General features: G+C 39.9%; 1 protein-coding gene across 2 annotated transcripts in view; it reads right to left on the bottom strand.

Moving 5' to 3' along the window:
• Window positions 1–10,964: 10,964 nt before the first annotated feature.
• SFGH (S-formylglutathione hydrolase) overlaps window positions 10,965–14,446 on the bottom strand; it is a 160,797-nt gene continuing 157,315 nt past the window's right edge. For both annotated transcript variants that reach the window (XM_086814425.1, XM_086814426.1), the window contains exon 8: window positions 10,965–11,466. In XM_086814425.1, the coding sequence (XP_086670551.1) occupies window positions 11,281–11,466 (186 nt within the window). In that variant the 3' untranslated portion in view covers window positions 10,965–11,280. The remainder of the gene's footprint in view (window positions 11,467–14,446) is intronic.

Here is a 14,446-nt window from a genome sequence, read left to right as displayed (position 1 = left end):
GGATGAAGTCTTAAGTGATGTACTTCATGGATATATTATGAGAGTAGTCATTATAGTAGCATTAAGCCTCTTATAAGCTTAAAGTGTCCGATCGATCACAGTTTAAGTGAGTGTGAACACTTATGGTCATGTATATAAGTGAATTTCTCTCATAATATAACATACTCTCCCATTGTGCAATTGAGTCTTGCTCTTGCTAATCTCTCCCTAATGCATGCTAGTAAGTGTGTGTGAGTGAAGGGAGGTGAGAGGAGAAACGAGGACCCGTAGTGTAACGCAACGGTGTGGGGAGACACGGTGGAATTGCTTCTCAAGGAGTTATAGAGCTTGGAGACCTCAAGGGTTACGAGCTCAGCCATTGGAAAGATCCTCACAACAGCTGCGGTTCACCAGGTAATCTATTTTTGGATGTATTTCAAGGAGGGTTAGGGTGAGCCATAACATTTTTGGCATCGCTATCAGGGAGCCATTCCTTGGCTTTTTTCATCATTTTGTCTTTAATCTACGCATAATCCATTGCCCATTATCTTTATTAATGGTTTCCCATGAAAAAGATGTGTATTTGATGGTGATTTGTGTGATATTTAGTGTAAAAAATCTCTCTTTTTTGTTTTTGAAAAGAATACTTTTTGCTTAATTTTTAGATTAATTTGTTGATTTTGTTATTGTTTTTATGGTTTTTCATAATCTTAGGACTTGCACATAGTTTGTATTAAGCTTAGTTTGCATCCATTGCATCAAAGAATACAATAGATCGTAATTTTTAGTGAATGTTAGCTCTCTTTAGTTTAAACATAGATATAAGATCATTAATTCTAATTTAATTGTGTGCTTTTGTTGAAATTGTTTGCATTAGAGTGTTAGCAAGTATTAGGAGTAGCCTAATCTTTTAAAAATTTTCTTAAAATCATCAAAAAATCCTTGAACTTGACTAATTTTTTTTAATGGATTGATTTTTGTCATTAAGAGTGATTAATCTTGTTCAAGAGATCAAAAAATTAAAAAATGTGTTAATTGGGATCTAAATTGATCATGAGTAGTCGAAATTGAGGTTTTGAAATATTTTGAGAATATCTAGATGCATCAAAACACCTAATCATATCAATTTTTTGATCAATTAGAGAAATTTGACTCTATTTGCTTAATTTTGTCTCAAAGAGGAGACTATAATTAAGAGTCTAATTAATCTCTTAATTTAAATTAATTTACACAATGGTTGATGCACAAAGATTAATTTTTTCTTGTTCTATCCAATGGTGTACTCAATTGTGTGAATTAATTATAGATTAGTGATTAATTAAGATCTTTGATTAGTATAAAAGAAAAAAAGATTAGTGGAAAGAATAATCTTAAATTAATTTTTAATCATTTTTTTACATAACTCATTAAGACTAATAAGCATTCAATGAGAAGATGCTCATGAGTTGTCAATTTGTCCATTTTGGAAGTCATTTATGAAGGGTGTAAGGTGTGTCATTAAATGATAGACTTTTTTTATTCCACTTACCTTTTTTGAAAAAATGCCCATATCTCTTTCATTTTAAATTCAAAAAATATTCTTTTCAAAAAAGAAAAATTCGTATTTCTCACTAGACTAAAAAAAATTCAAAATTTAATTTCCACGTGAAGTCCGGTGGTTTACGCGTGAAAATCGGTTCACGGCGTGAGACACTAGTTCATGTGAGCAAAAAAACAAAAACAAAAATAAAATTTAGTTTCCACGTAAAGTCCGGTTCATGCGTGAAAACCGATTCACGGCGTGAAACCCTAGTACACATGGACTAAAAAGATAATAATTTAAAATTTAATTTCTACGTGAAGTCCGGTTCACGCGTGAAAACCGGTTCATGGCGTGAAACACTAGTTCACGCGGGTTAAAAAAATAAAAAACGAAATTTAATTTCTGCGTGAAGTCCAGTTTACACGTGAAAACCGGTTCACGGCGTGAAACACTAGTTCACGCAGGCAAAAAAAAATCAAAATCAAAATTTAATTTCCATTTCAAGTTCGGTTCACGCGTGAAAATCGGTTCACGACGTGAAACACTAGTTCACGCGGGTTTTAAAAAAATCAAAATTTAATTTTCACGTGAAGTTCGGTTCACGCGTGAAAACTGGTTCACGGCGTGAAACACTAGTTCACACGGACAAAAAACAAAACAAAACAAAATTTAATTTTCACGTGAAGTCTGGTTCACAGCGTGAAACACTTGTTCACGTCGGGCAAAAAATAAAATAAAATTTAATTTTCGCATGAAGTCCGGTTCACGCGGCGGACATGAAACACTAGTTCACGCGGGCCAAAAAAAAAACGAAATTTAATTTCCACATGAAGTCTAGTGCACGCGTGAAAATCGATTCACGACATGAAACACTAGTTCACGTGGACAAAAAAAAACTAAATTTAATTTTCACATGAAGTCTGGTTCACGCGTGAACCAATTCACGACGTGAAACACTAGTTCATGCGGACAAAAAATAAAAATAAAAATAAATCCAAATTTTATTTCCATGTGATGTCCGGTTTACGCATGAAAATCAGTTCACGACATGAAACACTAGTTCACACGAGCAAAATAAAAATAAAAAAACATAATTTAATTTCCATGTGAAGTCCGGTTCACAATGTGAAATACTACTAGCTCACGGGGACAAATAAAAAATTTAAAAAAATTAAAATTCAATTTCCACGTAAAGTGCGGTTCACGATGTGAAACACTAGTTCACATGGACAAAAAAAATAAAATTTAATTTTCGCGTGAAGTCCAGTTCACGTGTGAAAACCGGTTCACGGCGTGGAACACTAGTTCACGTGGCGTGGAACACTAGTTCACGTCTCTTGAAAACACCCCTATTTGGGAGGCCCGTATCTCCTAAACCGTATATTCAATAAAGACGCTTTAGGGCTCATCGAAAAGCTGACATCGAGCTCTTCGACTTTGGACTTATCGTCCAAAGTCAAAATCGATCATTTTGGCCTCCAACCAGCAGTCTCAAAATTCAACTTGAAAATCGAGGCAAAAAACAACCCAAAACCATGAAAAAATCGCAAAAAACAACACGAAAACGACGAGTTATATTTGGGCTACTTTTGGAGAGTCTAGACAACAAAATCACAAACGACTGAGGGAAACAAAGTTGTAGTACTCCAAAAATACTACAACTACCTCATGCAGAGTTTTTCAAAATTCCTTTTGGAACACTCTCAAAAACGTGTGAAACAAGGAAAAAAATCTCGATTTTTTTTCGTCTTGAGACAGTGATGGAAAATAGATTTTAGGACCTCCTCTTCCATCTGGAAAGTTCCTAGCATATGCTTTTTCCAGAAAAATATCTAAGAGGTTCACGTGCGTATAGCACCTAAGCTAATTACAGCAAACGGACACCCGTTTGATCTAACGAAGAGTACACCAAGCCTCTTGAGGCTGTAACGGGCTCAAGGAAAGTATAAAAAGCCAAAAAAAAACTGTGATTGCTCACTAAAGAGCATTTAAGTACTCTGACATGACCACAATAGAGGGATTGCCAGGGATCACACAAGGACTCAATCCAATGGTTGACATCTTCGAGCCATTGAGATCCATGTCACCAATTCACCTACCCATGCCATTGGCCATGCATATAGCAAGCGTGTCATCAGGTTTTACACTCCCTGTCACTTCGATTCAACCGAGATTTGGTCCCTTGCCTAACATTCCCACAAATCCTATAAGTACCAACCCTTTCCTGGATGCCCACACCTTGGACATACTGACTAGTCTAGGAAGGGGGGTGGCCTAAGGACTCACTAAGTCTCTTCCAACAACAAGAGCACTTACATATGGCCTCAATGATTCATACAGAAATATGGCTGTACAAATTTCTAAAATTATGGGTAAATATGACGGAGCAATTGACCCTGTTCAATTCAAATATTTGAACAGATATGTGAAGCCTTTGGAAATCCCAACTGTCCTGCTAAGGTACATGCGTTGAACTTATGCTTAGAGAAAAAAACTAGTCGATGGTTCATCGCATTAATGCCGACAATCAAGACTAACTTCAAAACCTTGAAATCAACCTTTATATATGGCTTTTCCAGACAAGGTGATCGATGGAGTGTAGTAACAGAACTCTATTTAATTGAGCGTCAACCCAATAAATCCACTAGAGACTTTATTCTTCGGATAAAACTCTTGGACTCATGTTGTGAGTCATGGGAAAAATTAAACGATGTTCAATTGAGGAGATGTTTCATGGACTTGAAGAATAACAGCTTACACAACTTGATCATTGTATCCAATCCGGAAACATTCGATCAATGTTGTAAAGAAGCAATATGTTTAGATGACAACATGCTAGAATATGATCATGCTACGAGATGTTCCTCATCTAAACCAAGTGAAGCAATGGTAAAAGAAAGATCGATCTCGGAATTGACATTCCTAGAATTTTATGCAGCCTTGTTTAAAACCTTACAGCAACATCTGTAAGAGAGGATGTAAATCTTCAAAACCAAACATCCTTAATGCCTATAAAAGTGACGAGCGAAATACCTTGTGTTGAATGCAATCACTACGACCATCCCAATCCTCATCGTGCATATACAAGACACTTGTCCTTTTATATTGCGTATATTGTAAAACCTTTGACCATGATACTGAGCAGTGTCCTAGACTCAAAACCTCCCGTGCCCAAACAGAAACAGTCCAAAGGGTAGACACTGCTTAGGGAGTAGTTAATCGGACACTTCAATGTTCCTATTGTCGTGGACCTCACAAGGTGGCAGATTGCACAGTTTGGAATACTTACATGCCCATAGTCACTAACACCTTGCGACCAATGTGTGAACGATGTGGCATCGATCACATGTTTCAAGATTGCCCAAGACGAGTTGCTTCAATGCAACTTGTCTCACAAAATACAACTCTTAACATCTTAAGTATACAAAATGGACAATTGGCCATGGTGCCCTTGAATGTGCTTACACGCTTATAGGCCAAGGCATGACAAACAATCAAAAAGAATGTAAAAGACAATACCTCAACATGGGTGGAAGAACATGCTTTAAAACATAACCCAAAAGAGAAACCAAAACCTTATAAACCCAAGAAAAACAAGGGACAAAATATTATCGAAACCAAGGTCGAGTTAAAAGACAGGAAAAAGGAGTCTGTAGAGGATATAAACCCAAAAGGGGACATAAACACAAAAGAGCCAAAAGCTATACATGATGCAAAAGCATCCACATCAAAGACCACCACACAAACCTCAACACCCATATGTATGACATAGGATACAAAAACCCAAAAGAAAATTCGATCTCGTCTCGCAAGGGTAACATAATGAAAAACTGACAAACCAAAGAAAGTCATAAAATAAAATAAGTTCTAGTACATCACTAAGTGAGGGTGAGATAAGTTCTTATTCTTCACGCAGTGCACTACATAGACCAATCAAGAAACTAGAACCCACCCAACCACCCCAAATGGATAATAATGATCACATGACATATGCGGAGCACAAAAAGCAAGCTCAAGAGAGCATGCTTAGCTTGGTTGAATGTCTTACACGGTCACTGGCTGTGATTGAACCTCATAATGCCAATCCTAAAAGAGAAACAAAGATATAAATCCTAGAGGAGTATCGCTTTCTCTTTTAAGAGGAAGACATACTCTCTACAGAAGAGTCATTTGAAACAGACTGTACGAACTATAAGCTTGAGAAAGCACGCGAGGAATTCGATAATTCCCTTACAAGATTAAAACAGTCTCTTAAAACCTCATTCGGAGGAATGCTCTTCTCTCATGATAAAGCCAGCATCATATCAACACTTGCACCTTTAATGGCTCAACCTGAGTTATACAAGGATATAACGAACTACATAAAACAGGACTGTCAAGATTCACAGGTATCCAAACAACCCTCATTAAGAATTGTCAGAGGACCAAGTGTGCCATTGTACAGGTTGGGCACTCTTGAAAAAGCTGACACCCAAATAGAGGATGAAAGTGAATGGGAATATGAAACATACACAGGATCTGAAGCTGAAACAATAACCAGAACACCCATGGTTCCTTTGAAAGATTCTATCATGGTATGGTTGCATTTCCCTACAGGCAATGACGTTCAGCGCAAACGCGCATTGATTAGCCCTCGAGCAAGTCATAATATCAAAACAATAGACACTTAGGTGTCATTGAGACAACCTAAACTCACCCCGACAACCAATAGTCTTGCAAAAGGAACCGACACATCATGACAGGATTACCTTTACACAAGACTTGAACATGCCATGTTTGGGGTACTTTGAACATACAATGTATATTAAAACTAACCCCCTCAGTTGCAAGTTTTTTGTGGTTGAGTATGTGTGGAAAGCAGATTTAATCTTGGGGCATAAATGGACTGTTGTTGCTGTCCAAGCACCACTGTGCTTTGCTAGCGACGATAGAGTCATCATGATGGTCAACGACAAAAAGTTGACAATACCATACTGCCACGAAGAGGATCCAACTTTAATGGGTATCTATGATGCTGAACGCAAAAGGATAAAAGCCTCTTCCACAAAAGCCCCTCTACACAATGACCTACCATCTGCATCAACAACCAACTCCGATAAAGGCTCTACTCCTTCAACCCCATCCTCACCTACGAAGCTCGATGCCAAAACCTCGCAATCAATAGTTATTCATGAAGAAGTTCCCAGAGCCCAACCATCTAACTCTAACAGGGAACTTAAAGGAAAGGCCCCGGCTCCTATGCATCTTCATCAACAAACCTCGACAAAGGAGACAACCACATGCTCAAAGGCCTCGTCATCGACGACAGCCACTCCACAAGAGACTCTAACCTCATCATCAACAATGCCAATGAACTTGTAGCTCAAGGCTACTATGAAGGTGCCAATCAAATTTGGATGCCTTGACAGTCAAAAACTCTTCCTCAAAACGAAGCACTCGAAAGCCAAGGAAGAAGAGTACTCCACAACACCGTCCACCATAAGAGCCTATGCGAGTTCCTCAAAGAACTCCACCAATGCAACAAGTGTGGATACCAAAAACATTGTTGCAAGCACAAGGATACTACCAAAGAAATACCAAAGCTTGGGTCCCCAAGGTCCTAAGCTTGCACAAAGAAGAAAGCCTCAACACCAAACACATCGGCAAACCAAATTACACTGTTCATCAAAGATGGGTGCCTGTGTATGTACTTCAATAACAAGGATACTATGATTGTAATTCCATCATATGATTGCCAAAATCGAACAATGTGAAGAAAACCTCACCACCGACTTCAACCCCAACAACTTCACCTATAGTTCGACAATAATGGAGGCCCAAACAACAACAAGCAAATCCCTCGACTACTCTCGTGCATTGAGCACCAACATAAGAGCTTGTCTGTTCAAGCAAACAATCATCAGTCTTTCCTACTGCCTGGACATCATTTTAGCAACAAATTCAAGATCAAATACGGAGACTTAAGAGCACATCAAGAACAAAATAACAATGCTCGTTTTACCCCTCTAGCAGTGAGAAATGAGCGCACAAGAAACTGTTGCTTGCAAGTCATGACCTAAAAGATCCCCAAAAAAAAAGGATCAAAATCTGTAAAATCAAGGAGTTCCATCTCACGGCTTAAGAACATGCACTTTCACATTTAAGCCTCATCATGGATTAAGCCATATCACACAATAGCCACTATATATTTGTTAAGCTTATTGCTTACTATTCTTTTGGCTAAATTAATGTAGCGGTTGCTCCATGAGTACATATCCATACTCATGCACTGGAGAACATTTGCATCAAAGCCTAACCATCGACAACTTCCAGGTACATCTCTAGATGGGGGGGCCATGGTGGAAAGAAGCCTAGTCAATGATGGTACAACCTATCACACCTGAAATTTTCTTTCAAATTATAAACCTCTCCAAACGATGCCACCATCTTCACAAATCAATGATCTTCAATCCTTAGTGAAGATATCTATATTAGTCTCGCAAATTAACGTAATTCTTTCAATCCTCACCAACAAGTGACTACTTCAACACAGAGCAGTTCAATAAGAGTCTAAATTCTTATACTTCATGAAAATCTGCTTCTAAGAGCACTTAATTATGCATAAAAACATAAAAAGCACATGGACAAAAGAAGACAGGATCATGTCTTAATCAACAACATTTGGCAAGAATCCTGCCACGTACAAAGGGACATCATCACAAACCAATTACTTTAAATGATGAATGTCACTTCAATGAATCAAATGAGGAACTGAGAATCATCATCTCATTCTGATGATTAAGTCTACGTTCCTCCGTATCCTTCTCTCTTCTCTCCCATTATTAACATCTCTTAGTGTTCCCACTAACAAAAATCACATGTAACCTTACTACCGATAATTGCTAACAATAAATTCAACCAAAAAGAAAAAAGAAAAAAAAAGACAAATATAAAAATACAATCATTCGCAAAAGCCCCCCACCCCATTAGAAATTCCGAATACACCACTAACCTCTTCATTCATTAACTAGCTTTTCTTATTCCTTCCGGAGAAACAAAGACCATTGAACATCATTCAACATCAAAGCCATCGACAAAGCTTGTTCATTCTCCCCACACAAAGATCTTCAACGCGATTACGCGGACACGATCGCCATTAGGAAGGGATAAATATTAATCCAATTCTAGGATTAACAAGAGCTACCGTCATTATCTTACATCAAAGAATCATGGTAGATACACCAAAGGGTCATACATTCAAGATATAAAACAATAGTGTCCAAAGCTACAACTTAGACGAACGCTCGTAATAGTATGACGGAGTATTTATGACGATTCCCGCTTCAAGAGCATATGGTAGCAAGTTAGAATGAAGTCTTAAGTGATGTACTTCATGGATATATTATGAGGGTAGTCATTGTAATAGCATTAAGTCTCTTATGAGCCTAAAGTGCCCGACCGACCACAGTTTAAATGAGTGAGAACACTTATGACCATGTATATAAGTGAATTTCTCTCATAATACAACATACTCTCCCATTGTGCAATTGAGTCTTGCTCTTACTAATCTCTCCCTAATAAATGTATGTGAGTGAAGTGAGGTGAGAGGAGAGACGAGGAACCGTAGTGCAACGCGATGGTGTGACAACGGTCGCAGCGAATTGCTTCTCAAAGAGTTGTAGAGCTTGGAGACCTCAAGAGTTAGGAGCTCGGCCATTGAAAAGATCCTCACGACAATTTCACTAGGTAATCTCTTTTTGGATGTGTTTCAAGGAAGGTTAGGGTGAACCATAACATATATATAAATACATCCATACACACGTGCGCGTACACAACCACGTACGCATGAAAGATGTGTATATATATGTGTGTTTGTGTGTGTGTGTGTGTGTGTGTGTGTGTGAGAGAGAGAGAGAGAGAGAGAGAGAGAGAGAGTATGTACATGTATGTGAGAGAGGGTTATGTCTATGCAAGTGACAGAGACAAAGAGAATGCATGTGGAAAAGACACATATATGCATCTACGTGAGAGTTGCACACATGCACATATATACACATGCATACACATACACAAGCATATACAAGCACACACCACATAAAAACACACGCATAAACACTTACACACGCGTGCACACATACACATGCATAGATGCATATACACGCACACTTGCGTAAACACATACACATGTATGCACATGCATACAAGCAAAATCTTCATGCCGCAACAATGCACGGGTCAACCTTCTTGTTTACATTATAAACAAGTTGTGAGAAACGCATCCTGAGGTCAAACTTTGAATGTCAAGGATTGCAAAAATGGAGGCCCAATGTCAATCCTGCATTTATTAGTTTAATTATTTCAATACACAGGCAAAGAATGTTCATTACTATTTTGGGCACCTATTATTTGGCGAAGTCACGGATACGGATCTTAACTTGGAGCTAGTTATCTAAAATACTTTGAGTACTACTAGATTTAAAGTTCTTCTAGAAAGAGACTAAAAAATGTTATACCCAAGACGCTTTCAAGGTCCAATTAACTACACTAGAATATGCTAAGAACCAAGAGGAATAACAAAAATTCGATCAATGCAATTTGCCAAGAGATCCTCACATTGCATACATGTCTACGAGTCTATTGCATGCTAAGCATCCTTGTAAGAGAACCCCTAAATTCAACAAGCTCTCTATCAACACCTTTTCTTCCCACTCGTCTCTCACCATCACCCTCTCACAAACTTAGGCCAAGCATGATGGCATCCTTGTGCTTTTGAAAGACATCATTTTTAGCCTTTGACCATAAAAACATAGCACCTTTCTTGGTCAACTCATTGGAGATGGAATTTATGCAAAATGATATATGAACCTCCTGTAATATAAATAAAAGCCTAGAAACGTGTATTAATTTGAGTTCCGATCAAATCCTTAAAAGGCTTACACTTTTGCAACATCCATTTGCACTTAGAAACATTGTGTCCACCATTGCGAATTCACTCTTTTTCCCATTGTTCAAGAACTTATTTTTCCTTGGCTCTTGAAAGACCACTTGCAAATGCTCTTTGTGCTGAAGCAAGCCTTGACTAGTCTCTCTTGTGCCCTAAACATTGCATGGGGGTGGCAGTTGTTGGGAGGCCTACAAGGATGGATAGGGATTGCAAGGAGCAAAGAAGGGGCAAGCAAGAACGTAGGAGTAGCACAGTGCAGAGGCCTGCGAGGATGTAGGGAAGGGGGGGGGGGGGGGGGGGGGGGGGGGGGCACCATGACAATTTAGGACAAAGGTAAATTGAGGATCAAAACTCTTGCCAGAGATTGTGAATAAAAATTCATTAACATATTTTAACAAAATTACCACAAATTTTGAGTCAAAACAACTATGCTTCAACTATCTAACCTAATCACCTGATTAATATAAGGTTACGGCTAAGTAAAGCTATGTTTTTGAAACCTTATGCAGCCCCCACCTCTCCCGTTGGTGCATGTCCAAGTTACTAGACTGAAGAACTATATTATGATGCTTCTGGAGTCAATACATGAGGATGATGTAAGAGTTATACTTCATAAGTAGAACTTCAAAAAAACTATCCACATGCAAGCATATGTATACGTTTGATTTAATGAAAATCTCAGCTTTCAACAAAAGCATCGAGTCAGTGGGACTCCTTACTACCTCCTGCCTGTTTGCAGCATGTATGACCATAATATGAGCTGTTTCCAGCCCATAAAATAGTAGCCATACATGAAAGGCTTGCACATTGTCTATCAGGTCCTCACAAGAAATGAAGTGATTTAGAGGTCAAAGTTTTAGGAAAGACGGAGCGCTTTGGCATGATGTTGGATATGGTCCTCTACAAAGGAGGCAATAAAGAAGTAGGAATGGTCATATCCTGGCTGCATGCGTAGGATCAATGGCATCCCAACAAGGTTGCAAGCATCTTGAAACTTTTCAGGCAGTAGCTGCTTGTCATGTAAAAACTTGTCAGCGTCACCCTGCCAAAAATGAGGAGAAACATATATGTGGTTCAATTAATCTGGTAATATAAGGAGCCATTCAGCTGATTAACTCTAGAAATTCAGCACCAAAGTTAACCAAAGTGACGTGTTTCTTTAAAGGTAGTGGATTTAAACGCACTCCTTCACATTCATGACTTTCAGGACTTTGTACAGTTCACTTACTAAATTCAGCCTACTTTATGTCCTTGATCAGTATAATCCACCATGTGAGATTACTCAAAAGTTAAAAAAATAACCTACAGTCTCTGCCAGAGCTGCACAGACTCCAACAGAGCTCCTGCATGTCTCTAGTAGATGTAATGACAATCCCAATGTAGTCTCCGGGTAGGAAAATAAGTGAAAGTTCTGAGCTCAATATGACAACCATTCCCAACCATATATTTGAAGAAGGGAGCAGTCTAAAGGGTCCCCTCGACATCTATCCATCCCAACTCATCCTGCTCCTAGTGGGCCACGGGTACAAAAAATTATTCCTACTACCTAGCCATGAAATGCAGCTGTCTGCCACTACTCTAAACAGCATAAGAACTGGACGATTCAATCTATGTGATCCTCATTTAAATCCAACAAACACCTGTCAGGCTGTGACCCTTTGTCTCCCAGAGGCCTTAGAAAGTCAGCCTTAGAAAGTCATTGATGCTCCAATAGAGAAGGCTTCACCTCTATCCTACTTGGACCCACTAGCCCTCAAGAGGCACCCATGCTCATCACGAATGGAGTCATTCCATGTGATGGGTTGTTTGCCACAATCATGTGAAAGTGATTGTCTCAGACCAGCACTGCCATGCTTTGATATTAAACCTGGAACTAGATAGTAGGGCTTGATATCTACCACCAAGAGCTGCCATGTCACCTGCAAACTTGTTAGCCATAATCTCTTCCTCAATCTTGCAGGGGCAAGTGTGTATCTCTCATGCTGGAGCCCCCCTTCATCTGTCGCCATCCCTCTCGCACATCCCCTGTGCACCTTCTGCCCCTCCTGCCTCCCTGTCTTTCCCCCCCGTCATCGCCTGACCTTCTGTCCCCCTCCAGCTGCCTTATCCTGAGCTCCCGCCCTGCCCACTTCCTTTGTGCCCCTGCTCTCTGCCCGTCGGCCCTCCTCTTCTCCCACCCGTCGCCGCCTCCTTGCGGCCTTCCTCTTGCCGTTCCCCCTGCCACATCTCCTTCGCCCCCCCGCCCTCTTTCTCCCGCCTCTTCTTCATCCGCTGCCCTTCTACCAGTCCCCCTTCCTCCCTGCTTTTGTGCCCTCGTCCTTCTGCCCCCCTCCCTTCCCCCGTAACCGGCACCATGTTCTCACGCGCTTCCCCACCCCCCAATCTTCAAGTTCCAATGCTATCATTGCATTTCTTTCTGTGAGTCTCAGCTTACTCTGGTCTTCACTCCAGCAGGACTGCATAGAAGCCGCTCTGTCATCCCCAACAAGAGCTGCCACCCCTTGCCTATTCAAACGCATGCTACTCTCCACTGACTTCCATGCTTACACTTGCCAACACCATGCCAAGAAATAGAAGACTGATTGACCATGCACGCAGATGTAGAACGTCCACTGGATTTGAGCGCAGACATCAAGTCCCCAGCATACCAGATTTCAGTCTACCGACACTTGGTGTAGATAGATAGTCCCCTGCCAACAAGGTGTCAGTCCACATGACCCTTGGCGTAGACATAAGTCCCCTACCTATCAAGCGTCAGCCCACATGACCCTTGATGTAGACATAAGTCCCATGCCAACCAGACATCATGTCCACTCGCACTTCCACTCCATGTTGGTACTGTGACCACACCCCTTGGGAGGAGTGGTGGGCTCAAGTGTGAAACATCAGATAAGAATCACTCACAAGCATAGATATCCCAATGGTCCATAAATATTTCTGCTACAAATAGTTTATAGGCATTTCGGCTACCAATAGTTTTACAGGCATTTCGGCCACCAACCGAAATCCATAGAAAAATCCTCAATCCATAGTTGTCATGTGCTCCATGAATCTAATATATCCCAATGAAGGGAGCCATAAATCCATATGACAATCATGTCTACCATAGATACCAAGCTTTTCAACCATTGAAAATGTTTCCTTGAAACAACTCAAGGCAAACACTCCACTCTTCTCCTTGTCACGAGTGACTACGTGCACTTGGAAGAAAAGAACCACAACGATTGGCAAGGGAGGCAGTCGTGTCACTAATCACCTTCCACCTAAAATGGTGATATAAGTGGTAATATGAGTTGGAAGATGTATAAACTTCATCTCTAAAAATATCTCAATTCAAATGACGTGTTCATTCATCTATAGGCAAAGCTCCTTTTCAGATTATCTATGGCAAACCATTGTTGTTGCCCGTGCTTAGAACCAAGAAAGAGATCTTCCATGCGGATGAGTTTGTTGAAGACTTGGATACAGCTTTTGCACAAGTTCAAAAGGCTATTGAGACATCTCAAGCCAAGCAAAAAAAAGCTACAGATAAGCATAGAAGGAACGTCTCATTTGAAGAAGGAAATTGGGTCTTCTTGAGATTCGAGAAAGCAAGACTTAGGAAGTCTAAAGTCAAAGAGCACAAGGACCCAAAGCTTGCTCCTAGGTATTATGGACCTTTTCAGATTACAAAAGAAGATCAACGATGTATGTTATCGGTTGAACCTTCCAAATCATTGGAGGATACATAATGCCTTCCATGTCAGTTTATTGAAACCATATACAAGACCACTGCCAGAGGAACCCATATTGGAGGATCCACCAGAGGTGGAAGAGCAAGAATAGATTTTGCAACCAACACAGATTGTGTTTCATTCTGTCAGAAAAAGAGGAAAGAAGGTTGTCAGAAAAAGAGAAAAGAAGGTTGTCAGAAAGTTTCTCTTGAAATTCAAGAATTATTCACCACTGGATGCAAAATGGATGCCAGAGGAGTACTTCAAGGACTATCCAGAGATACTTCAAGCTTATGAGGAAGCGGTTGG

The sequence above is a fragment of the Cibotium barometz genome, chromosome 20, assembly GCF_041138505.1.
Source record: "Cibotium barometz isolate CiBa-2024 chromosome 20, ASM4113850v1, whole genome shotgun sequence".
Taxonomy (NCBI): Eukaryota; Viridiplantae; Streptophyta; class Polypodiopsida; order Cyatheales; family Cibotiaceae; genus Cibotium; species Cibotium barometz.
The sequence above is the reverse complement of the archived record's forward strand: the minus strand, read 5'-3'. Positions and strand labels throughout refer to the sequence as shown.